The sequence below is a fragment of the Oncorhynchus gorbuscha genome, linkage group LG10, assembly GCF_021184085.1.
Source record: "Oncorhynchus gorbuscha isolate QuinsamMale2020 ecotype Even-year linkage group LG10, OgorEven_v1.0, whole genome shotgun sequence".
Classification (NCBI taxonomy): domain Eukaryota; kingdom Metazoa; phylum Chordata; class Actinopteri; order Salmoniformes; family Salmonidae; genus Oncorhynchus; species Oncorhynchus gorbuscha.
This window is the reverse complement of record NC_060182.1, coordinates 100,657,360-100,684,945: the sequence shown is the minus strand read 5'-3', so window position 1 is coordinate 100,684,945 and position 27,586 is coordinate 100,657,360. Positions and strand designations below refer to the sequence as shown.

The 27,586-nt window shown below is 44.4% G+C and overlaps 1 protein-coding gene across 1 annotated transcript in view; it reads right to left on the bottom strand.

Moving 5' to 3' along the window:
• Window positions 1–26,227, bottom strand: part of nsd2 (nuclear receptor binding SET domain protein 2) — a 59,324-nt gene extending 33,097 nt beyond the window's left edge. The window contains exons 1-6 of the mRNA XM_046367758.1: window positions 26,078–26,227; window positions 20,873–21,515; window positions 20,316–20,559; window positions 20,054–20,223; window positions 16,540–16,920; window positions 16,236–16,383 (exon numbers count right to left, since the gene is read on the bottom strand). Coding sequence (XP_046223714.1) covers window positions 16,236–16,383; window positions 16,540–16,920; window positions 20,054–20,223; window positions 20,316–20,559; window positions 20,873–21,496 — 1,567 coding nt within the window. The 5' untranslated portion in view covers window positions 21,497–21,515; window positions 26,078–26,227. The remainder of the gene's footprint in view (window positions 1–16,235; window positions 16,384–16,539; window positions 16,921–20,053; window positions 20,224–20,315; window positions 20,560–20,872; window positions 21,516–26,077) is intronic.
• Window positions 26,228–27,586: the final 1,359 nt, after the last annotated feature.

The window sequence follows — 27,586 nt, the reverse complement described above, 5'->3', positions numbered from 1 at the left end:
GATGGGGCCTCAGCGGCGTGCGCGGACCAGGATGGGGCCTCAGCGGCGTGCGCGGACCAGGATGGGGCCTCAGCGGCGTGCGCGGACCAGGATGGGGCCTCAGCGGCGTGCGCGGACCAGGATGGGGCCTCAGCGGCGTGTGCTTAACAAGCGGCATAAAAGTTGAATGGACTTACTCTGTGTGCAATAATAGTGTTTAACATGATTTTTTTTTAAATGACTACCTCATCTCTGTACCCCACACATACAGGTAATTGTAAGGTCCCTCAGTCGAGCTACACATTTTAAGCACAGACTCAACCACAAAGACCTGGGTAATTATCCAAAGGTTCGCAAAGAAGGGCACCTAAGCGGACATTGAATATCCCTTTGAGAATGGAAAAGTTAATTTCACTTTGGATGGTGTATCAACAAACCCAGTCTATACAAAGATACAGGCGTCCTTCCTAACTCCGTTGCCGGAGAGAAAGGAAAAGGATGAGGGATTTCAGAGTTACAGTTGAATGGATGTGATGGGGAGAAAACTGAGGATGGACCAACAACACAATACTAACACAATACTAACACAATACTAACACAATACTAACACAATACTAACACAATACTAACAAGCCAATGGGGTCTGACAATCTGGATGGAAAAATCATGAGGATAATAATGGACGATATTGCCACATTTTCAATTTAAGACTACTGGAAAGTATCACCTCAACTTGTTAACTTGTTAAGCCCTCAGGCTTGGAGGGAAGAAAAAGTCCAGGTCATCTATAAGTCTTTGCATCACCACTCTGGACGGTTCTGACTTAGAATATGTGGACAACTACAAATACTTGGGTGTCTGGTTAGACTGTAAACTCTTCCAGACTCGCATTAAGAATCTCCAATACAAAATTAAATCTAGAATCGGCTTCCTATTTCGCAACAAAGCATCCTTCACTCATGCTGCCAAACATACCCTCGTAAAACTGACTATCCTGTCGATCCTCGACTTCGTCATTTACAAAATAGTCTCCAACATTCTACTCAGCCAATTGGATGCAGTCTATCAGTTGTCACCAAAGTCCCATACACTACCCACCACTGCGACCTGTATGCTCTCGTCGGCTGGCCCTAGCTACATATTCGTCGCCAGACCCACTGGCTCCAAGTCATCTATAAGTCTTTGCTAGATAAAGCTCCGCCTTATCTCAGCTCCTTTGTCACCATAACACCCACCCGTAGCACGCGCTCCAGCAGGTATATCTCATTAGTCATCCCCAAAGCTAACACCCACTTTGGCTGCCTTTCCTTCCAGTTCTCTGCTGCTAATGACTGATACGAATTTCAAAAATCACTGAAGATGGAGACTTATCTCCCTCACTAACTTCAATCATCAGACATCAGAGCAGCTTACCGATGGCTGCAGCTGCACACAGCCATCTGTAAATAGCCCATCCAACCAACTACCAACCTCATCCCTATATTTGTGTTTGATTTTTTTCTGCTCTTTTGCCCACCAGTATTTATTCTTGCACATCCTCATCTGCTCATCTATCACTCCAGTGTTCATTTCTGAATTGTAATTACTTCATCACTATGGCCTATTTATTGCCTTACCTCCTTACTCCAGTTGCACACACTGTATACAGATTTTCTATTGTGTACGTTTGAATGGACGTTTGTTTACTCCATGTGTAACTCTGTTGTTTTTGTCGCACTGCTTTGCTTTATCTTGGCCAGGTCGCACTTGTAAATGAGAACTTGTTCTCAACTGGCCTACCTGGTTAAATTAAATAAAAATTCCGCTACCTAAGAATAGTAAAGCCCCCTTTACTGGCTCAAATAGCCGACCAATCAGCCTGTTATCAACCCTTAGTAAACTTCTGGAAAAAATTGTGTTTGACCACATACAATGCTATTTTACAGTAAACAAATTGACAACAGAATGTCAGCACACGGGAAGGACATTCAACAAGCACAGCACTTACACAATGACTGATGATTTCCACATCTAAAAGCATTGTATTTGGGACAAATCATTCACTAAACCCTAAACCTCAACTACATCTGGTAATGAATGTTGAAATTTAACAAGTTGAGGTAAATTAACTTCTCGAAGTAACCCTGGAATTGAAACGGTCATTGTCAAAACATATTGATACAACCGTAGCTAAGATGGGGAGAAGTCTGTCTATAATAAAGCTCTGCTCTGCCTTCTTAACAACACTATCAACAAGGCAGGTCCTACAGGCCCTAGTTTCTACCTTCTTAACAGCACTATCAACAAGGCAGGTCCTACAGGCCCTAGTTTCTACCTTCTTAACAGCACTATCAACAAGGCAGGTCCTACAGGCCCTAGTTTCTACCTTCTTAACAACACTATCAACAAGGCAGGTCCTACAGGCCCTAGTTTCTACCTTCTTAACAACACTATCAACAAGGCAGGTCCTACAGGCCCTAGTTTCTACCTTCTTAACAGCATTAAACAAGGCAGGTCCTACAGGCCCCAGTTTCTACCTTCTTAATTAAAAGCATTATAAACAAGGCAGGTACTAGGCCCTAGTTTCTACCTTCTTAACAACACTATCAACAAGGCAGGTCCTACAGGCCCTGGTTTTGTCGCACCTTGACTACTGTTCAGTCGTGTGGTCAGGTGCCACAAAGAGGGTCTTATGAAAATTGCAGTTGGCTCAGAAGAGGGCAGCACAGCTGGCCCTTAAAAGTATACAGGGAGCTAGCATTAATGATGTGAATGTCAATCTCTCATGGCTCAAAGTGGAAGAGATATTGACATCATCACTACTTGTTTTTGTAAGAAGTGTTGACAAGCTGAATGTACCGATATGTCTGTTTAAACTACTAGCACACAGCTCAGACACCCATACATACCCCACAAGACATGCCACCAGAGGTCTGTTTAAACTACTAACACAGCTCAGACACCCATACATACCCAACAAGACATGCCACCAGAGGTCTGTTTAAACTACTAACACAGCTCAGACACCCATACATACCCCACAAAACATGCCACCAGAGGTCTGTTTAAACTACTAACACACAGCTTGGACACCCATACATACCCCACAAGACATACCCCACAAGACATGCCACCAGAGGTCTGTTTAAACTACTAACACACAGCTTGGACACCCATACATACCCCACAAGACATGCCACCAGAGGTCTGTTTAAATTACTAGCACACAGCTTGGACACCCATACATACCCCACAAGACATGCCACCAGAGTAGAGGTCAACTGATTAATCAGCATAGATTTAAAGTTTTCATAACAATCGGTAATCTGCTTTTCTGGACGCCGATTACATTGCAATCCACGAGGAGACAGCGTGGCAGGCTGACCACCTGTTACGCGAGTGCAGCATCAAACAGACCTTGTGGCTGCAAGAAGCCAAGGTAAGTTACGAGCTAGCATTAAACTTATCTTGTAAAAAAAACATCAACCTTCACATATTCACGAGTTAACCTAGTAATTTCATCAACCATGTGTAGTTAACTAGCTTGTTCTGTTATTTAACCTAACTAGCCTGTAGTCCTATAATAACTACAACCTAAAACTTCTTACCTGGGAATATTGAAGACTCATGTTAAAAGGAACCACCAGCTTTCATATGTTCTGAACAAGGAACTGAAACATTAGCTTCCTTACATGGCACATATTGCACTTTTACTTTCTTCTCCAACACTTTGTTTTTTCATTATTTAAACCAAATTGAACAGGTTTCATTTTTTATTTGAGATTAAATTGATTTTATGTATTATATTAACTTCAAATAAGTGTTCATTGTTCACTCAGTATTGTTGTAATTGTCATGTAATACATACACACAGTCGAAGTCGTTTACATACACCTTAGCCAAATACATTTAAACTCAGTTTTTCACAATTCCTGACATTTAATCTTAGTAAAAATTCCCTGTATTAGGTCAGTTAGGATCACCACTTTATTTCAAGAATGCGAAATGTCAGAATAATAGTTGAGAGAATGATTTATTTCAGCTTTCATTTCTTTCATCACATTCCCAGTGGGTCAAGAGGTTTACATAAACTCAATTAGTATTTGGTAGCATTCAAATTAAAATTAGCATTTCGGGTAGCATTCCACAAGCTTTCCACAATAAGTTGGGTGAACTGTGGCCCATTCCTCCTGACAGAGCTGGTGTAACTGAGTCAGGTTTGTAGCCCTCCTGACAGAGCTGGTGTAACTGAGTCAGGTTTGTAGGCCTCCTTGCTCGCTAACTCTTTTTCAGTTCTGCCCACACATTTTCTATAGGATTGAGATCAGGGCTTTATGATGACAACAAAGTCAAGGTATTAGAGTGGCCCTTAAGCCATTTTGCCACAACTTTGGAAGTATGCTTGGGGCCATTGTCCATTTGGAAGACCCATTTGCCGAAACATGTTATTGTTAAATCTCATAGCTCCTGAGAGAGGCAAAGGCAACAGTCTGGTTTCAGTCACTGATAAGGTAGGACAGCTGTGGTCCTGTGTAGCTCAGTTGGTAGAGCATGGCGCTTGTAACGCCAGGGTAGTGGGTTCGATCCCGGGACCACCCATACGTAGAATGTATGCACACATGACTGTAAGTCGCTTTGGATAAAAGCGTCTGCTAAATGGCATATATTATTATTATATTGATTAGGGAGGAGTGACGAATTCGTCCCGAGGTCAGGTGAGATGAAGTTTGAAGGAACAGTCCTATGACACACATATACTTCCACGCCCAAAGGTTCTAGCAGGAAGCGCGAACCACTGCTTTTAATCCGGGAAAGGTGTCTGGTAACATGACCGAATACAAACAGTGCAGCTATTCCCTCCGCAAGGCTATCAAAGTAGAATCTCTGTAGTGGCTTCCTTTCGTCTTTACCATAGCCACTGCCCGAGCCTGAAGCGGGGTTGTTTGGTACACATACAGTCCACACTCAAGGTTTCCAAACGGCCAAACATTCAATGACATCCAGGGATATGGTGCAACAAAAATATTTATTCTTCTTATATCTAACAAATAAATGATTATCCAATCAACTTAAAGCATAGAATACTTTATATGGAAAATACATATTATGACCTGTCTGTATGTCTGTATGTCTGTATGGTCAAAAAACTATACCGCTCCCGCATCTAGCAAGGACTCTCCCCTCCCGAAGGCCCAAGTTCCTGCCTTTATCCTAACACACTTACCACAATACAATGAACAGGCAAGAGGGGGGGCCAAATGGCTGAGTTACACTAACAACAAATGAATATATCTCAATCAGGTAAATATAAATCATAAAGGTACGTACCTAGTATTTCATCATTTACATTCATATTTAATATATTTACACAAATATACATGGAGCTCCATATGTTCGGTCTTTTATACAAATATGTCCAAATCGGCTCTAACATACCAGCCCCTAATTGTTGACTGCACTGAATGCACAACAATTACTTAATATTCAAACATAGAGCCAATACACAAAACATTCTATACCAGAGCACTATTACAGTTCATAGCTATATACAAATATACAAGGTGCCATGTAAGAAAATAGTCCATAGATCTCAGTTTGGCGTCCAAAAATGTACGACATCAACGAATCAGAGGTGCACGTGATTCTAAGATGGAGCACTGTGTGTGTCACTCCGTCGCCTCAAGGAGCAGACAGAGTTTGTTGATAGGTCTCTGTAAGATATTGGTCTTAGTCTTAACCATGACGCTCCGGACAAGACCTTTGGCCCCTGGCAAAGCCTCCACCACACGCCCCATTAGCCAAGAGTTCCTTGGGGCGGTGTCATCGACGATGACCACGAGGTCACCAGGACTGAAGTTTCTCTTAGTTTTGTTCCACTTGTTCCGCTCCTGCATAAGTGGAAGATACTCCCTGATCCATCTCTTCCAGAAGAGGTCAGTGATATATTGTACTTGCTTCCATCTCCTTCGTGAGATGGAAGTACCATCACTCATTCATATATCCTTATGTACATGTTCCTTATCTCCTTACACTGTGTATAAGACAGTAGTTTTGGAATTGTTAGTTAGATTACTTGTTGGTTATCACTGCATTGTCGGAACTAGAAGCACAAGCATTTCGCTACACTCGCATTTAACATCTGCTAACCATGTGTATGTGACAAATAAAATTTGATTTGATTTGAGTATAGGTCGCTTCTCTGGAATAGTCCTGGTGGCAGGACCGGCTTAGCTTTCAGATGAAGCAGATGGTTCGGAGTCAGGGGTTCTAGATCATTAGGGTCATTTGTTACAGTAGTGATTTGTCTGTCGTTCATAATCGCCTCAACTTCACACAAGGCTGTCTGCAAAGCCTCATCATCCAGTACTTGCTCTTTAAGGACTGAATAGAGGATCTTTTTCACCGGTCGGATCAACCTCTCCCATACCCCCCCATGGTGGGCTCCAGAGGGAGGGTTGAATGACCATGTCACTCCTTTCTTCAGTAATTCATTTTGAATCTTGTTGTGATCCAGCTCTTTCATAGCTTCTCCTAGCTCTCTGTGTGTTCCAACAAAGTTGGTGCCATTGTCTGTTCTGATACTTGTTACTGGGCCCCTTCGACAGATGAACCTGCGCAGGGCATTGATGCAGGAATCAGTATCCAGATAACTAGCAACTTCTAGATGGACAGCTCGACTCACAAGGCAAGTAAAGATCACACCATAACGCTTCACATGAACGCGGCCTCGCTTCATCTCTATGGGGCAGAAATAATCTATGCCCACATGGGTGAAAGGCGGCAAATCAGGTGACACCCGATCTTGTGGAAGGTCGGCAATCTTCTGTTCTCCAGCTCTAGCTTGCATCCGCCTGCAAAAGACACAGCTCTTAAGGATCTTCCTTGCTAAAGAGTTGGCACAGGGTATCCAATATCGCTGGCAAAGTCTAGAAAGCATGTGACCTCTCCCAGAGTGGCCAACCTGCTCATGGATGTGGAGTAAGATCAGTCTAGAGATGTAGGAGTCTTTGGGCAGGATCATAGGATTCTTTAGTTCCGTAGGCATAGCAGCTTTGCTTAACCTTCCTCCTACTCTCAGAATGCCATTGTCAACAATTGGATCAAGCTTACAGATTGAGCCACTTCTCTTGGCACATTGCACTAGTTGTGAAAGGAAAACAATTTCTTGTTTAAAGTGCTGCCGTTGTTCAAATCGGATGATGACCTTTTCTGCTTCATCTAGGTCATCCACAGACAGACTTTCTTTTCCAAACGTCAGTTTGAACTTGTCAATTTGTTCCTTCAGTGAGTTTGTCAGACTGATCTGATCTTGGATCGGTTTGAGAGAGAATTTTCCTTTTCTGGCTTAACTGTAGAAGACGTTTCTTCAGTTTCAGCATCCAGGCAACTGCTTTCTTCAAGCTGTTCCATGTTGAATAGTACTCAATCAGTTTGCTGGTTGGACTCTTTTCTTCCACACTTGTACTGTTTACGATTACATCTTCTCTCACCTCTGGATCATCCGGAGGGATGGAGCTAAGCTCCTCGGGGACTTTCGGCCATTGAGTTTCTGTTTTCTCCAGGAATTCTGGTCCTTTACACCATGTCTTTGAGTTCAGGAACATTTCAACATGTAATCCTCGAGGCATCATCGGCTGGGTTGTGTTTTGAGTTCAAATATCTCCACTATTTTGCTTTCGATAGGTCACGGATCATAGCAACCCTATTAGCCACAAAGGTATGGAATCTCTTGGTATCATTGCGGATGTATTTTAGCACAGACTGGCTGTCCGTCCAAAAAGTTGACTCCTCAAGTTCAATCTGGAGCTCCAACTTTAACATCCTGTCCACTCGCAATGCCAATGTTGCTGCAGCAAGTTCCAGTCTGGGGATTGTCATCTGCTTGAGTGGAGTCACTCTTGATTTCCCCAGTATGAATACAATGTGAACCTTTTCCATACCGTTTGTGAACCTAAGGTAACTTGCCGTGCCATAACATTTAACATTTACATTTAAGTCATTTCGCAGACGCTCTTATCCAGAGCGACTTACAAATTGGTGCATTCACCTTATGACATCCAGTGGAACAGTCACTTTACAATAGTGCATCTAAATCTTAAAGGGGGGGTGAGAGGGATTACTTATCCTATCCTAGGTATTCCTTAAAGAGGTGGGGTTTCAGGTGTCTCCGGAAGGTGGTGATTGACTCCGCTGTCCTGGCGTCGTGAGGGAGTTTGTTCCACCATTGGGGGGCCAGAGCAGCGAACAGTTTTGACTGGGCTGAGCGGGAGCTGTACTTCCTCAGTGGTAGGGAGGCGAGCAGGCCAGAGGTGGATGAACGCAGTGCCCTTGTTTGGGTGTAGGGCCTGATCAGAGCCTGGAGGTACTGAGGTGTCGTTCCCCTCACAGCTCCGTAGGCAAGCACCATGGTCTTATCATTGCTATGCAGACGACACACAATTAATCTTCTCCTTTTTCTGACCCGAGATCGCATTCTGCATGTCTAGCGGACTCCATTGTGTCCTCCTCCCAGAGCGCCAAGAACCTTGCGTGATAACCTTGTTCACTTGCATCACCGAAGTGATGCAGCTGTGCAGTCTTGACTTGACCAAAGTTCTCAGGCATCATACACCTGTCTATCTGGAATCTGGAGAGCTGGTCCAGCTCTGAGAGCCATCTCTGCCATGAAGTAGAGTGTTCTTCAGGGATGACTTCGTCCCATCCACACTTCAGCTTGCAGAGCACTTGAAGAATTTGCTTTGCCTTTAATACAAATGGGGCGAGGAAACCTAAAGGATCATAAATAGAGCTGACAGTTGAGAGAATACCTCTTCTTGTAAGGGGTCTGTTCTTGACAGTGACTCGGAAGGTAAATGCATCACTTTCAATGTTCCATCGGATTCCAAGTGCTCTTTCAACAGGCAGCTTTTCTCTGTCCAGGTCCAGTTCTTTTATCTGCTTGGCTTTGTGTTCATCAGGGATAGAATCCAGCACAGTGCGGCTGTTGCTGACCCACTTGGTCAATTTGAACCCACCCAGAGAGCACACATCCACCCAGAGAGCACACATCCCTGAGGTTTTTCGTGAGAGCTATGGCTTGTTCTTCTGTGGCCACTGACTTGAGGCAGTCATCAACATAGAAGTTGGACTTGACTGTTTGAATTACCTCTTCATCGTACCTCTCACAGTTGTCTTCTGCAGTCTTTCGCAGTGCAAAGTTTGCACAACTTGGAGAGGATATAGCACCAAAAAGATGTACCGTCATTCTGTACTCCTCCAATCTTTTGTTAGTATCACCATCCGGCCACCATAGGAATCGCAGGAAGTCTAAGTAATCTTCATGGACACGTACCTGATGGAACATTCCTTCGATGTCTGCCATCATGGCAATGTGCTCTTGCCGAAATCTTAGCAAGACTCCTATAAGCGTGTTTGCCAGGTCAGGGCCTTGAAGGAGTTCACTGTTAAGAGATGTACCTTTATAGGATGATGAACAGTCAAACACTACTCGTATCGTTCCTTTGCGCTTATGGTGAACGCCATGGTGTGGTATGTACCATACCTTGCCTTTCTCTCAGAGGAGCTGTTCTTGTGGTACCTTCTCGGCGTAGCCTTTTGTCATCATCTCTTCCATGAAGCCTTTGTACTCTGCAGCGAAACCTTTGTCCTTCTTGAACTTCCTGATAATATTTAGAGCCCGCTGCTTTGCCATGTCACGATTGTTTGGCAGGACTACTTCTGTTTTGCGAAAGGGCAACGGTAAGTAGTAGTGATGGTCTTTGAGGGTTATGGAACTTGATACGATCTCCATAAACCTACGATCCTCAGCTGACATCTCACTTTTCTCTTCATACCCTCTCTCAGGGAAGTCATGGTTGTACTGATTTACAAGAAGAACCCCCAGGTCGGCAATTGAGATACGATTGGCCATCACCGTAGGATGCCCAGATTCTTCTGCCATGGTACAATTGTTAAGAGGACCGTTCATCACCCATCCAAAGAGGGTTTTCACTGCATACGGTCCGTTGACTTGGCTATTTATGATTTTCCAGGGTTCCATTGCCTTTGGAGCATTTACACCAATCAGGAGTTCGACGTCGGCGTCAATTTCCTTCAACTGAACTTCTTTCAGGTATGGCCACCTTTTGAGATATTTCTGAGTGGGAATGTTCTCTCTTGTCACTGGGATCTTATTTTGGGTGTAGACCTTTGGTAATGCAAGAAATGTGTCACCTTCCACATTGCCAATGTCTAATCCAGATATCTCAAAGCTCTTGGTAGGACTCTCCTGCCCCATTGTGCGTAGCAGAATTTCAGTCTCACTGCCTTTAGCTTGCAACTGCCTCATGAGTCTCTCCGTACAAAATGTTGCTGAGCTACCAGAATCGAGAAATGCATAGGTTAACGTAGACTTGCTTCCATTTGCCATTTTTACTTGTACTGGCACAATCGCAAGTGCACAATCTGTACCGGCCCCGGTATCTTCACCAGCTTCCAGTGAAACAAGAGCACTGCTGACAGTCTCCTCCCGCTTTACTGCTACACCACTCGTATCTGCCTTCAGAGATCTAAATCTCGCTCTTCCTTCAATGTGCAGGATAGTGGGGTGGTTTCTTTGACATTTCTGACAGGTCATCCTTCTTTTACATTCTTTGCTTAAGTGTCCTCTGATCAAACAGCCAAAACAAAGGCCTTTTGATCTCAGAAACTCAACCTTGGCTTCGTGTGGCTGTGCCTTCACCTGTTGGCAGTCGACCAAGAAATGCTCACCAGCGCAAAATACACATGAGATACTGGGAGCATCAGAAGGGTAGGCGCCTGGTTTCTTGATTTTGAATGTTTGTTCTTTTAGAGGTTTTTCCGAGTTACAATCTGCCACTACATCTACTGCAGTGGCAAAGTTGCTTCCCCTACTCTTGGATTTGAACTGCTGTTTAAAGTCAGTTTCTGTTTTAAAAAACGTTTTGTTGGTCATGGGATCTTGGATATCTCCATACAACGGATCCTGCAGTATTTTGGCCTGTTTTTCCATGAACGTCACAGGGTCACTGAACTGGGCCCTCAGGTGGCTTCTCTCTAAAATATCACATGCCGTAGACCTCCATTTTTCCCTTAGTTTGTAGGGAAGTTTTGACATGATCAACTTTATGTTGGAGGGAAGATTAAGCTCTTCCATGTTCTGTAGGTCTTGCATAGCGTTACAGCATCCTCTAAGATAGAGTGCATAGCCACCCAGTCCCTTTCCATCATCCGGTTTGATGTGTATCCAGTTCCAAGCTTTTTCCATGTAAGCAGTGGTGACTTTGATTTCATTGCCAAAGTGTTCCTTTAACAACCTCTTAGCCTCTGCATAGCCTCTTCTGGCTTCCATATGCAGACAACTACGGACCAGATCCTTGGGCTGACCAGAGGTGTACTGTTCCAGGTAATAGAGCCTATCCTGGTGACTGCTTGTCTTATCTTCTATTCCATGCTCAAATGCACGCATAAATGGCCTAAAGTTTAGAGGATCACCATCAAACATAGGTATCTACCTAACAGGGAGTGTGGCCTGTTTGTGCTGTAGTACAAGGAGGTCAGCAATTTCATTCTGCCTTTGCATGACAGTAGTGAGGTTATCATGGCTGATACCCGCAGTGTTGATTCTGTGTTGATTGCTAGACCTTGATGTTGGCTGCTGAAGGGTGTGGTTTATGACCGTTTTCTGAATAGGTTTTGATGGCTTTGTGGTCGGTTGTTGTAAAACTCTTTGTAGTGGGGTCTTTGGAACTGCACCTAATGCAGCAAATGCAACAGGTGATGGTTCAGGTTCGTTATAGACCTCGGGTTCCTGGTTCTCATAAGAGTTCATTCCATCTTCTTGGCTTAGAAAATGGGCTGCCACAGAATGGGATTGAGAAGTTGACTCAACACTCTCCAGGACCTTCAGTTTGGCATTATATGCTGCTATGTCCGTTTCCAGTGCCATTTTTTCCATCCTAACATTCAGTTGAGCTTTCTCCAGTTCCAATGCATGCTTGTCCTGTAATGATGCTTGGCGAGCTAGTAGAGCTGCTCGTTCTGCCTCAGCTTTTAGGCGTGCAGAGGACACTGAGGAAGCAGTTTTAGAAGACTTTGTTTTACTTGATGTTTTTGACACATTGGAAATGCTGTCGTGTGGTTCAATGAGCGTTTGTGGCTCAATTTCAGCTTTTTTCCATATTTCCACCTCTTTCAGGAAATGTTCATAAGTTCTCATTCTTGGTTGATAATAGTTAATGCTCTCCTGTTCGTGTTCCTCCTCTGTGACCAGCTCTAGCACAGAATTATGAGCGTTCTTAAAGTCATTGAGAACAGCATGAAATGCTTCAAGACTCATCCACAATTTCAATATTTCCTCCATCAACAAGAAGGGCTTTTATTTCATTCATTTTGCGTGTACACACTCCAAGTTTGCCTCTCCGGGCTGCATAGAGTGAATTTAGATGCTCCTCTGCCCTCTCCAGTGGAGTCTTATTTGGGATTTCATCCTCCATCATTCACTTTTAGTTCACTCAATTTACAATGATACAGTTGTTGGTTTTTGATTGTTAAACGTAATGCCCCTTTAGACCTCCTTTAATGCTTTAAAAAACAGTCCTCCATTTCAGCATATTGACCCATTTTGAATTGAACATGTGCAAGTTCGGCATTTTAGATGCGTTTTAAACATTTCATCCCATTATAAGTTGTCCATTTAATGAAGTTTAAACACGCAGTATCTTTAGATCCTTAGATTGCAATTTGTTGCGTTGATGCATTGCATTTCCACGTTAGGCCAAATATTACACATAAGATTAGGCTACATTGTGCGTAGGATCTCAGTGTTTCCCAAACTTAAACTTCTTAATTGTTTTCACAGCGTGGTCTTTTGAATTCCATTCCCAAGTTTATCAAACATTCAACTTAAAAGCACATTTGCTCTTCCATAATACGCATGATCAAACGATCGCATTGAACAGGGCAGCTCATTCATTCGCAGTGGTTACCCACGGCTGGCGAATTCTAGGGGTTCAAATCCTTCCAAGCGAGCTGTCCTTACGATCTGAATGCAATTACAAATAGAACAATATCCAGCGTGTGTCCGAACCGGAGATTTCCTTCCGATAGTAATCCTTCACAGAGTTTTTTGACTTGATTGTAGTGGCTTCCTTTCGTCTTTACCATAGCCACTGCCCGAGCCTGAAGCGGGGTTGTTTGGTACGCATACAGTCCACACTCAAGGTTTCCAAACGGCCAAACATTCAATGACATCCAGGGATATGGTGCAACAAAAATATTTATTCTTCTTATATCTAACAAATAAATTATTATCCAATCAACTTAAAGCATAGAATACTTTATATGGAAAATACATATTATGACCTGTCTGTATGTCTGTATGGTCAAAAAACTATACCGCTCCCGCATCTAGCAAGGACTCTCCCCTCCCGAAGGCCCAACTTCCTGCCTTTATCCTAACACACTTACCACAATACAATGAACAGGCAAGAGGGGGGGCCAAATGGCTGAGTTACACTAACAACAAATGAATATATCTCAATCAGGTAAATATAAATCATAAAGGTACGTACCTAGTATTTCATCATTTAAATTCATATTTAATATATTTACACAAATATACATGGAGCTCCATATGTTCGGTCTTTTATACATATATGTCCAAATCGGCTCTAACAATCTCAATTCAACGGCTCAGACACAAGAGGCATGTGGCAGGGTCTACAGTCAGTCACGGACCAGGATGTCTTGCTCCCAGGCAGAATAAATAACTTTTTTGCCCGCTTTGAGGACAATACCAGTGCCACTGACACGGCCTGCAACGAAAACATGCGGTCTCTCCTTCACTGCAGCCGAGGTGAGTAAGACATTTAAACGTGTTAACCCTCGCAAGGCTGCAGGCCCAGACGGCATCCCCAGCCGCGCCCTCAGAGCATGCGCAGACCAGCTGGCCGGTGTGTTTACGGACATATTCAATCAACCCCTATACCAGTCTGCTGTTCCCACATGCTTCAAGAGGGCCACCAATGTTCCTGTTCCCAAGAAAGCTAAGGTAACTGAGCTAAACGACTACCTCCCCGTAGCACTCACTTCCGTCATCATGAAGTGCTTTGAGAGACTAGTCAAGGACCATATCACCTCCACCCTACCTGACACCCTAGACCCACTCCAATTTGCTTACCGCCCAAATAGGTCCACAGACGATGCAACCACACTGCCCTAACCCATCTGGCAAGAGGAATACCTATGTGAGAATGCTGTTCATCGACTACAGCTCGGCATTCAACGCCATAGTACCCTCCAAGCTCGTCATCAAGCTCGAGACCCTGGGTCTCGACCCCGCCCTGTGCAACTGGGTACTGGACTTCCTGACGGGCCGCCCACAGGTGGTGAGAGTAGGCAACAACATCTCCTCCCCGCTGATCCTCAACACTGGGGCCCCACAAGGGTGCGTTCTGAGCCCTCTCCTGTACTCCCTGTTCACCCACGACTGCGTGGCCACGCACGCCTCCAACTCAATCATCAAGTTTGCGGACGACACAACAGTGGTAGGCATGATTACCAACAACGACGAGACGGCCTACAGGGAGGAGTTGAGGGCCCTCGGAGTGTGGTGTCAGGAAAATAACCTCACACTCAACGTCAACAAGACTAAGGAGATGATTGTGGACTTCAGGAAACAGCAGAGGGAACACCCCCCTATCCACATCGATGGAACAGTAGTGGAGAGGGTAGCAAGTTAAGTTCCTCGGCATACACATCACAGACAAACTGAATTGGTCCACTCACACAGACAGCATCGTGAAGAAGGCGCAGCAGCGCCTCTTCAACCTCAGGAGGCTGAAGAAATTCGGATTGTCACCAAAAGCACTCACAAACTTCTACAGATGCACAATCGAGAGCATCCTGGCGGGCTGCATCACCGCCTGGTACGGCAACTGCTCCGCCCTCAACCGTAAGGCTCTCCAGAGGGTAGCGAGGTCTGCACAAAGCATCACCGGGGGCAAACTACCTGCCCTCCAGGACACCTACACCACCCGATGTTACAGGAAGGCCATAAAGATCATCAAGGACATCAACCACCCGAGCCACTGCCTGTTCACCCCGCTATCATCCAGAAGGCGAGGTCAGTACAGGTTCATCAAAGCTGGGACCGAGAGACTGAAAAACAGCTTCTATCTCTAGGCCATCAGACTGTTAAACAGCCACCACTAACATCGAGTGGCTGCTGCCAACACACTGACTCAACTCCAGCCACTTTAATAATGGGAATTGATGGGAAATTATGTAAATATATCACTAGCCACTTTAAACAATGCTGCCTTATATAATGTTACTTATCCTACATTATTCATCTCATATGCATACGTATATACTGTACTCTATATCATTGACTGCATCCTTATGTAATACATGTATCACTAGCCACTTTAACTATGCCACTTTGTTTACATACTCATCTTATATGTATATACTGCACTCAATACCATCTACTGTATCTTGCCTATGCTGTTCTGTACCATCACTCATTCATATATCCTTATGTACATATTCTTTATCCCCTTACACTGTGTATAAGACAGTAGTTTTGGAATTGTTAGTTAGATTACTTGTTGGTTATCACTGCATTGTCGGAACTAGAAGCACAAGCATTTCGCTACACTCGCATTAAACATCTGCATGTGACAAATAAAATTGGATTTGATTTGACTACACCAGTGAGAGGAACCAATTAAGTTCCTGCCTAGCAGAGATGTATTGCCTGTCTTGATGTGCAGGGAGTTGACTCCTCCTAGTATGAGGGTATAAAGATATGTGCATCTTGTGTAAACATGTCTTTGTCTTTAAAGCTGTTTGACCCAGTGGGTGAATCAACTTGGTTTGAGCTTTTCCTAGTCATCCGTTTGAGTTTTTACTCTGTTTGTTGAGAACCCAACAAGAGGTCCTATGGAAATAATGGACCGAGTTGATATCAACAACAGCCCACCTTCCTTTAGCTGTTCTTTAATCAAATACATGTTTATATAAACTGCACATTTCAGACATGGAATGCAACGCAATGTGCTTCACAGGAAAAAATAAAACCTGAAATATTTATTACAACAGATGAAAACAAAAGATGACAAAAAAACAAAAAGTAGGAAGTGTTTTAGTATTTGAACCTTCTTAGCTAGAGGAAGAAAACACATTGGCTGACAACTCTAGCTTCAATAAGCTAAATAATACCTATAAACTGACCACAGAGAAACAGAGGACATGTTGCTATGACCCTGACTTACCCATCGCTGTGGGTGCAGGTGACGGGGTTTCTGGAATGTCTGCAGTCACAATAACCACTTTGAATCTCTTCCTCTCAGTTCTCAGTGTGGACCTCTTCTGGCTCTGAGATTCAAGTAGTTCAGTCTCTGAGGTGGTGGAGAGGCCATCCTACAAACACGTTACTTCAAAACTTAGGACAACAAAGATCAGCAGAAACACCAGAAAACACCATTTTATACCTGTCAATACATTGGTCTGTAAATAACATACTACATAGACCATAAACATTGAGGTAAGAAGCAGTATATGCTAGTTATTCCAGACCTGAAACGGCATCTGTGTTGGTCCTTTAGGGGAGACCACCATGTTAGCTTTCTTTTTCTGTGTAAAAGTAGTCTGCTTCCGTTTCCCATCTGTTTTTCTGGGGCCTCCTCTCTTCTTCCCCAGGGAAGTGCTGCTGTCTGCCTGGGGCCTGGCAGGGCTGGGGGGCAGGGGGCTCCGACTGGATGGTACAGGATATTGGCCAGGCTCAGCAGGGTAAAGCTTAGCCAGCACGTGGGGGTTGAGGTGTGGTCCGCCACTATCGTGGGTAAAGGTGTACTTGACCAGGCGTTCCTCCAGGGCCAGGCTGGCAGCCTCCTTGGCCTGAGTGATGCCCACCACCCACTGGGCATGGAGCTTACGAGGAACGGACGGAGTGGTACTCTGGGGATAGAGGACAGTAGAGCTGAGATTGACAGTAAGAGCTCTGAATTACTAGTGGAAGATAGTTCATGTTAGGGCTGGACAAAAGATCTAAATCATTTGAATTCATGTTTTAGTGCAATGTTCCAAACACCTGTATCATAAGACTCAAGTGTTCTACTTCGTTATCAAGCAAATGTATTACCATCAGAAAGAATTGACCCTAGACTTTTTCCACATCTAGTTACAGCCTTATACTAACATGGATTAAATACATGTTTTCCGGCAGAAATCTAGACAATACCACAAAATGACAACGCAAAAACAGGTTTTTAGAAATGTTAGCGAATGTATTAAAAATAAAACAGAAATACCTGATTTACATAAGTATTCCCTTTGCTATGCGACTAAATATTGAGCTCAGGTGCTTCCTGTTTCCATTGGTCATCCTTGAGATGCTTCTCTGACCTGATTGGAGTCCACCTGTGGTAAATTCAATGGATGGGACATTTAGAAAAGCACACACCTGTCTATATAAAGGTCCCACAGTTGACAGTGCATGTCAGAGCAAAATCCAGCCATGAGGTCGATGGAATTGTACATAAGTCCGGACTCTGGGTTAGGGGCTGGGCCACCCAAGAACATTCAGAGACTTGTCCCAAAGCCAAGCCTGCATTGTCTTGGATGTGTGTGTAGGGTTGTTGTCCTGTTGGAAGGTGAACCTGCGCCCCGGTCTGATAACCTGCTCAGGACTTCATAAAAGGATCTCTCTGTAATTTACTCTGTTCATCTTTCCCTCGATCCTGACTAGTCTCCTAGTCCCTGCCGCTGAAAAACATCCCCACAGCATGATGCTGCCACCACCATGCTTTGCCGTAAGGATGGAGTCAGGTTTCCTCCAGATGTGACGCTTGGCATTCAGGCCAAATAATTAAATCTTAGTTTCATCAAACTAGAGAATCTGGTTTCTCATGGTCTGAGTCCTTTAGGTGCCTTTTGGGAAACTCCAAGCAGGCTGTCATGTGCCTTTTACTGAGAAGAGACTTCTGTCTGGCCACTAACATCATTATGATTGGTCGAGGGCTGGCCACTAACATCATTATGATTGGTCGAGGGCTGTCCTTTTGAATGTTCTTCCATCTCCACAGAGGAACTCTAGATCTCTGTCAGAGAGACCATCGGGTTGTTGGTCACCTCCCTGACCAAGGCCCTTCTCCCCAGATTATTCAGTTTGGCCGGGCGGCCAGCTCCAGGAAGTCTTGGTGGTTCCAAACTTCTTCACTGTGTTTAACCCTTTTTCTCCCCAATTCCATGGTAACCAATTGTTAGTTCCAGTCTTGTCTTCCAGTCTTGTCTCGTCGCTCCAATTCCCATACGGACGACTAGAGAGCGAGAAGTTTGAGAGCCGTGCGTCCCCCGAAACACAACCCAACCAAGCCGCACTGCTTCTTGACACAATGCCCACTTAACCCCGAAGCCAGCCGCACCAATGTGTGGGAGGGAACAGCGTACACCTGGCGACCGTGTCAGCGTGCATTGCACCAGGCCCTCCACAGAAGTCGCTAGCGTGCAATGGAACAAGAACATCCCTGCCGGCCAAACCCTCCCCTAACGACGACATTGGGCCAATTGTGCGCCGCACCATGAGTCTCCCGGTTGAGGCCAGCTGCGACAGAGCCTGGACCACTCGAGAGGCCTTCATGGCTTGGTTTTTGCTCGGACATGCACTGTCAACTGTGGAACATTATATAGACAGGTGTGTGCCTTCCCAAATCATGTCCAATCAATTGAATTTACCACAGGTGGACTCCAAACAAGTTGTAGAAACATCTCAAGGATGATCAATGGAATCAGGATGCACCGGAGCTCAATTTCGAGTCTCATAGCAAAGGGTCTGAATACTTATGCAGATAAGAGTAAAAATATATATATTTGAATTTGGAAAACTTTGCACTCAAGCGTGGAGGGAAGCCAAAGTAATTCCGCTACCCATGAGTGGTAAAGCAGCCTTTACTGGTTCTAACAGCAGACCAATCAGCTTGCTGTCAACTCTTAGCTAACAGTTGGGAAAGAAATAGTGTTTTATCAAATATAATGCTATTTCTCTGTAAACAAATTAACAACAGACGTTCAGCATGCTTCTAGAGAAGGGCACTCAACATGTACTGCACTTACACAAATGACTGATTGGTTGAAAGAAATTGCTAATAAGAAGATTGTGGGAGCTGTACTGTTAGATTTAATTGCAGCCTTTGATATTATTGACCATAACCTGTTGTTGAAAAAGTGTGTTATGGCTTTTCAACCTCAGCTCTGAATCCACGATATGGCAATCTAATAGAAAGAGGGTTTTCTTTGGAAGCTTCTCTAATGTCAAACATGTAATGTGTGGTGTACCGCAGGGCAGCTCTCTAGGCCCTCTTTTCTATTTTTACCAATGACCTGCCACTGGCATTAAACAAAGCATGTGTACATGTATATGGTTGAATCATCAGCATACGTATCAGCAACAACAGCTAATGATGAAACCCTTAACAGAGTTGGTCTGTTTTGGAATGGGTGGCCAGTAATAAACATCTAAAACTAACAGCAATATATTTGGTAGAAATCGTTCCCTAAGTTCTAGACCACAGCTGAATCTGGTCATGAATTCTGTGGCTGTTGAACAAGTTGAGGAGACTAAATTACTCGGTGTTGCCTTAGATTGTAAACTGTCATGGTCAAAACATATAGATTCAATGGTTGTAAATATGGGAAGTGGTGGAGACCCCAATGGAGACCCCAATGAGTCTAGCTGTCCCCATTGGTGTGGACTAATGGAGACCCCAGTGAGACAGGCTGTCCCCATTGGTGTTGACTAATGGAGACCCCAGTGAGACAGGCTGTCCCCATTGGTGTTGACTAATGGAGACCCCAGTGAGACAGGCTGTCCCCATCGGTGTGGACTAATGGAGACCCCAGTGAGTCTAGCTGTCCCCATTGGTGTGGACTAATGGAGACCCCCAATGAGACAGGCTGTCCCCATTGGTGTTGACTAATGGAGACCCCAGTGAGTCTAGCTGTCCCCATTGGTGTTGACTAATGGAGACCCCCAATGAGACAGGCTGTCCCCATTGGTGTTGACTAATGGGGATCCAAATAAATCACATCTGACCTTCCTGTGGACAACCCGGGAGGCAGGTTGTTTGTCACCATGGCAGAGCTCAACATATTGCTCCTCCCCCCTGAATGACACCATGTTCTTCTCAAAGATGTAGCCTCTCTCCAGGGTGTCTCCAAAATACTGGACGTGGTACATGACTGCAGCTGTCCGGCTGTTAATTGCTGAGGAAATAAAAGGAGCAAAACCATATCAGAACCTGGAAGATTAGTGTGTCTGTAGTACAACACTGCATTGTGTTTGAGGTGTGTAGTACCTTTGTGTTTGAGGTGTGTGTTGAGTTCTGGATCAGTGGACACCATGCAGGGCCACCAGGGATAACCTGGCAACTTGGTCCACACCACATCACCCACGGAGAACACTGCATGGACAGGGATAGACTGCTCCTCCAGGCTCTCCTCCTCCTCCAGGCTCTCTTCCTCCTCCTCCAGGCGCTCCTCCTCCTCCTCCAGGCTCTCCTCCTCCTCCTCCAGGCTCTCCTCCTCCTCCTCCAGGCTCTCCTCCTCCTCCAGGCTCCTCCTCCTCCAGGCTCTCCTCCTCCTCCTCCACCAGAGTACTGGCCTGCTGGATCTGAGAGAAACCACAACACGCGGTCAGAACCAAAACAACGCTGGAAATCAGGAGGACTCTCAGAAACAAGGACTCACAAGGAGTGTAAGATGAAGTTGATCTACTGTTCATCTTGATAGAGCAACAAGAAGACTTTCTATAATCCAAAGTGTTTGTTAAGGCAGATAAAGATACAGTTCATGTTCTCTTTTATGGTCTACTACAGAATAAGATTATTGAACTAGAGAAGTGGAGCTCCCCCACCTGTTGTGGGGCAGCAGTGCCCTCTGGCTGACTGGCAGCAGACACCTCCACAGGAACAGGGTTAGAGGCAGAGCTGTGTTTGAGTTTAATGGGTCTTCTCTTTCTCCTCCCCTCCTTGCTGGCTGGAACCAGGTCCTCAGCAGGCAGGTTGGGCCCCTCTCCACAGCACGGCTCGAAGTGTGGCGGCTTCCCCTTGGGCACCATCTTGGTGATCTTCAGTTTCATCTCCGGGGAGGTGGCCTTCCTCTGGGGGCTGGGGTGGGAGGGGGGGGCCTCAGCACCCTTCAGGGTGGGGGGCTCAGGGTGGCACAGCTTGTCCTGGTCGCCGTTCAGCATGAGGGACGTCAGGTCCTTCAGCCTCTCATGTCTGTGGTTGTTATGGTTATGACCATGGGCAGCCATGTTGTTTAGAACACTGTCCTGGAGTGTCACGGCCAACTGGGCAGCCGCCTTGTCCATCAGCAGGGCCGGGTCCGCCCCCAGATCACCCCCACCCCGACCCATCCTCCCCCCCAGGGGTTCAGACAGCTGATTCATGCTGACTGGGTTGAGGGCCTCTGGCACCGAGGGCAGAGACCGCCCCTTACTGGCACTGTCCATCCCAGACCGTCCCTTACTGTCCATTCCATCCAACCTCACTCAGCTACAGCACAGAGGGGGAAGGAGAGAAATAATGAATTACTCCTTATGGTCCAAAGCACAAGGACCTTAAATAAAAACTTCCACTTTAAAAGTCAGTTTCGATCTGTCTAATTATTAAATTAAACTTAATGTTGTCGTTCTATTAACTAGACTATCAAAATAATATTTACATCTACTCTGCGAAATGGAAACACTCAAGTGTGTGCCTGAATTTATACCAATGGTTCCAACCGGTGTGCTGCTTGAGGAACTCAGGTGTGCTGCAAAACTTTTCCTAATCTTGACTAATGTTTTTGAACCCTCACTTATAAACATGTAAAGTTGACTTGGGAGCACTAGAGTTGGTCAGATAACACATTCAATGGTTACACATGGTTCCATCTGTATCGTTGGTTCCAGTCCAGTGTCCTCAGGCTGTTGTTACATGTATATCACCTGAGGGGTGCACATCACCAGCAAAGTCATTTGTATTATTTTACTTTTGTCTATAAAAACAGTTAGCACAACTAAGTCTGATAGGGTTGTCATTTATTTCTTAATATATGGCTCTGGGCTTAGCTATACCACAGCCTCTGCTCTAGAAACAAACAAGAGTGGCTTCGTGTCCATGGTTGCACCTTTACAATGCAGAAAACCACTCCTCTGTAGCCCAAACTGTTCAAAACTAAAACATTTTACCAGAGCTACATTTTGTTTTAAATTCGCTCTTAAAAAGGTGTACACACAAATGAACCATCATGGGTAAGGACCTAAGAAAATATTTCAAATAAATCCCTTTTAACTAGACAAGACAGTTATGAACAAATTCTTATTTACACTGACGGCCTACTCTGGCCAAATCCAGACGACGCTTGGCCAATTGTTACGCCGCCTGGATTAGAACCAGGTACTATAGTGACGCCTCTTGCGATGAGATGCAGCGGTCTAAGGCAATGCACCACTTGGAGCCCAAGATAAGCAATAAAAAATATTTGTTAGAGAAAATAGATGATTGTCAATAAATACACGAAGAGAGATGGAGGTCATTATCAATAAATACACGGAGAAATTGGAGGTCATTATCAATAAATACACGGAGAAATTGGAGGTCATTATCAATAAATACACGGAGAAATTGGAGGTCATTATCAATAAATACACGGAGGAGGTCATTATCAATAAATACACGGAGAAATTGGAGGTCATTATCAATAAATACACGGAGAAATTGGAGGTCATTATCAATAAATACACGGAGAAATTGGAGGTCATTATCAATAAATACACGGAGAAATTGGAGGTCATTATCAATAAATACAGAGTCATTATCAATAAATACACGGAGAAATTGGAGGTCATTATCAATAAATACACGGAGAAATTGGAGGTCATTATCAATAAATACACGGAGAAATTGGAGGTCATTATCAATAAATACACGGAGAAATTGGAGGTCATTATCAATAAATACACGGAGAAATTGGAGGTCATTATCAATAAATACACGGAGAAATTGGAGGTCATTATCAATAAATACACTGAGAAATTGGAGGTCATTATCAATAAATACACGGAGAAATTGGAGGTCATTATCAATAAATACACAGAGAAATTGGAGGTCATTATCAATAAATACACTGAGAAATTGTAGGTGTGCCGCAGAATTGTAAATCACATCAAGGTGTTCCACGGATCAGAACAAGTTGGGAACCACTGGTCTAGAAGATTTCACATTGTCGACATTAAAATGTTGATGAACCTGCTTTATTTGGTTCATACACTGTGAATGTGCTGGTTGTCATACCGCTGATGCCATTTCAACACATTAGCTAACTCCATTCGAACATTCATCAACTGTGTCGGCAGCAGACGTGATACCCTCGATCATGGCATTGAAACACCTGCTCAAAAAAACTGCCAACAGGCTGTGAACAAGCGAGTCGGTGGCATTCTCTCTTTACCGTGTCGCCACCATGCTGGATGCTAGGTACAAGGACTGCTACTTCTTTAACAGGCATTCTCTCTTTACAGTGTCGCCACCATGCTCGATGCTAGGTACAAGGACTGCTACTTCGATGCAGACAAGAAACAGGTTTTACATTAAATGTTACATACACATGGCTGGACAAGATGGAAACAGACACAGTGACAGTGTGTACCGAGGAAGAGGACAGGGTCAGACAGAGCTGGACAAGATGGAAACGGACACAGTGACAGTGTGTACCGAGGAAGAGGACAGGGTCAGACAGAGCTGGACAAGATGGAAACGGACACAGTGACAGTGTGTACCGAGGAAGAGAGGCCACGGACAGACAGAGCTGGACAAGAAGGAAACAGACACAGTGACAGTGTGTACCGAGGAAGAGGACAGGGTCAGACATGGCTGGACAAGATGGAAACAGACACAGTGACAGTGTGTACCGAGGAAGAGAGGCCACGGACAGACAGAGCTGGACAAGAAGGAAACGGACACAGTGACAGTGTGTACCGAGGAAGAGAGGCCACGGACAGACAGAGCTGGACAAGAAGGAAACGGACACAGTGACAGTGTGTACCGAGGAAGAGAGGCCACGGACAGACAGAGCTGGACAAGAAGGAAACAGACACAGTGACAGTGTGTACCGAGGAAGAGGACAGGGTCAGACAGAGCTGGACAAGATGGAAACGGACACAGTGACAGTGTGTACCGAGGAAGAGAGGCCACGGACAGACAGAGCTGGACTAGATGGAAACAGACACAGTGACAGTGTGTACCGAGGAAGAGGACAGGGTCAGACATGGCTGGACAAGATGGAAACAGACACAGTGACAGTGTGTACCGAGGAAGAGGACAGGGTTAGACATGGCTGGATAAGATGGAAACAGACACAGTGACAGTGTGTACCGAGGAAGAGGACAGGGTCAGACATGGCTGGACAAGATGGAAACAGACACAGTGACAGTGTGTACCGAGGAAGAGGACAGGGTCAGACAGAGCTGGACAAGATGGAAACAGACACAGTGACAGTGTGTACCGAGGAAGAGAGGCCACGGACAGACAGAGCTGAAACTTCACTGCTTGACATGTATGATGAAAACCTGGTTGAGAATGAGACTAAACAACGAAACACCACAGCAAGTGAAATAAATAGGTTTTGATTATGTTTTACTGGTAATGGGGACATGTGTAAATGCCAACAAAATAACTTTTTGGTCAGTGTGGTGTGTAACCTTTATTGAACTAGGCAAGTCAGTTAAGAACAAAATCTTATTTACAATAACGCCCTACCCCGGTGTAACAGTATAGCTTCCGTCCCTCAGTATAGCTTCCGTCCCTCGGCTCAAATTGGGGACCCACTGCACAGACAACAGTCACCCTTAGCCACGGCAGCCCAAGGGTGACGTCACAGATTGAAACGCTATTAGCGTGCACCCTGCTGACGAGCCATTTCACACCGGTTACACTTGCCAACGCTGGACCAATTGCGCGCAGCCCTATGTTACAATGTCATGAAACGTCCCGATCACGGCCGAAAGTGATATTTTTAAAACCATATTTTTTGTTTGTTTTCACAAATGACTTGCTGCATTTTCTTTTTGGCACAATAAAAAGTGCCCATTGATTAAAATTCAATATGATTTCAACGAGTTATCCAAATTACAACGTCATGAAACGTGGCCTTTTATTTTGAAGGTTTTATTATTACCATACGACCGGTGACGTCATCGTGTGAGCTGCTGGTAGAATTCTAGTCTGCTGTCCGACTTCAGCGAACAACTACCGACACATCAGTCTGATAAAATAAGAGCTCAACCACATCGTGAACTCACTAAAATGGCTCCACATTCATATCAGAACAGTTTAAACGAGTAGCTTAACTCGATAACTTGCTGACTAGCTACCAAAACTTATCAACCAACGAAACTGATCTGATAAGCGCCCGCACATGATTGAAAATGTAGCAGCTAACGTTAACTAGCAACGAGAAAACGTGTTAAGTTCTCACTAAGCCACAGAACAATGAGAGGGTTAGTTATAAAAAACACATTTGTCTAAGCACTCTGATTCGCCCGCTTGCTACTGCCATGTCCCAATAATTAGTGATCAGTAGAGGCAAAGGACAAGATGGTTATAACTCACTGATTAGCCACCGCTAACTGCCAGCGTCATCCACGGAGAAAAGCCGCGGAAACTAGAGCATGCCAAGCTAGTTAACAGACTTCACCAGTAGTAGTAGTAGTAGTAGGCATTACCAAGCACATCACATTCTCTCTCTGGTAAAATATTAGACAAATGTTGAGATAGTGACGCGACAAAACTAAAAACTGGCGTTGAGTTACAGCTAGCTAAAACGTAGCTAGCTGTGTAGTTAGGGTCCCTGGCTATTGGCTAAATCGACTAAACCGTGACAGATATTAGGTTAGCATAGCTAGTGAAACGAATCAGAAAACGACCGGGATGAACGCGGCGCTTTGACACTGGCTAGTTTCCACAGTTAGCGAGATTAGTGACTGACATTCAGCTAGCTTCGTGCCTCTGACATGCTACATTACAGACACGTTTATTGAACGATGATCACACGCATAGTAATTGGTTAAAATTACCTGCTGAATTTCTCGAATAGTTATGAAATTGGGAAAATAGTCAGTTTGAATCATCTCGAAAACGCCGACTCCGTTCACTTTAAAGCTTTGCAGGGAAACTCAGTTCGAGTCCCAATCAGCGCGAAAAATACTCACTTCCGATTGGTTGAGAGCAACTGTAACGCTTCTTCTTCTTCTGCTGCTGCTGCTGTAATATCATGGCATCCTACCTATCATGGCGGTCCGCAAAACACTCGTTTATGTTCATGCCGCATCCTACTGTGTTGGAATGTACGATCAATCATGATCTGCCATGAAAATAAAATTAAAAACCAAAATAAATCCCTAAGCTTAAACCACAACCTCCCCCCAAAACCCCTCCCCAACCCCATTAAACTGTATCTATATCATGCGGGAACACTCCAGCCTTAGGATTGTTCAGCATGTCAACAACCATTTTAACCGTGACATCTACTACCCTCAATATCTATTTTGCCGTCTCCACAATGCCCTTCTATCCTGGCATTTCTGCTTTCCACAACCTGAGTCGTATTGATAACCTTACCAATAAAAGCTATGAAGTCAACTTTATTCATTATCAAAGTGTCTTTTGACGTCGTACATTCATGAACAGGCCTCCAAACCATTCCAAGACCATCAGAAGCACCTGCCCGACAGTAGATCCACTTACTACGTCTACATCCATGTGAGCTCCATCATTCCACAATGTAGTTCCACAAATCTGTCTTACAGCCTCTGCAGTCTGCATACAATACATCATGACTAATTCTATATCTCTGAGCCTCTCTAGCCTCTCTCTTTACCTGGCATCCACCAAATTCTGCACTATGTTCCCTCCCACAATTACAACACTTAACCTTCACATTGCTCCTACATTCACCATCATCTTTTCATTCCTTTACACTGAGCAGCTACATGTCCCATTATTTGGCAATGAAAACACTGCAGTGCATATGGGACACATACTCTAACATTGAAACTAAGGAATCCTACCTGTACTTTCCCAGGCACAAGCTTCTCTAACTTCAGCAGCACTGATAGGCTTTCACTACTTTGACCATCTTTCATACTGATCAACCTTTAGGCCTTTTCCTCCCTTCACATGTTCTTTAATATCATCGGTAGACATAGGTTTTGGGATACCAGTGATTTTTTAAATATTTTAATTTCACCTTTATTTAACCAGGTAGGCTAGTTGAGAACAAGTTCTCATTTGCAACTGCAAGCTGGCCAAGATAAAGCAAAGCAATTTGACACATACAACAACACAGAGTTACACATGGAATAAACAAAAGACAGTCAATAATACAGTAGAACAAAAGAAAACAAAACGTCTATATACAGTGAGTGCAAATGAGGTAAGATAAGGGATGAGGGAGGTAAGGCAATAAATAGGCCATGGTGGCAAAGTAATTACAATATAGTAATTAAACACTGGAATCGTAGATGTGCAAGGAGGTGGGACAACATGGTTGGTTAGGGCATATTCAAATCAAATTTATTTATATA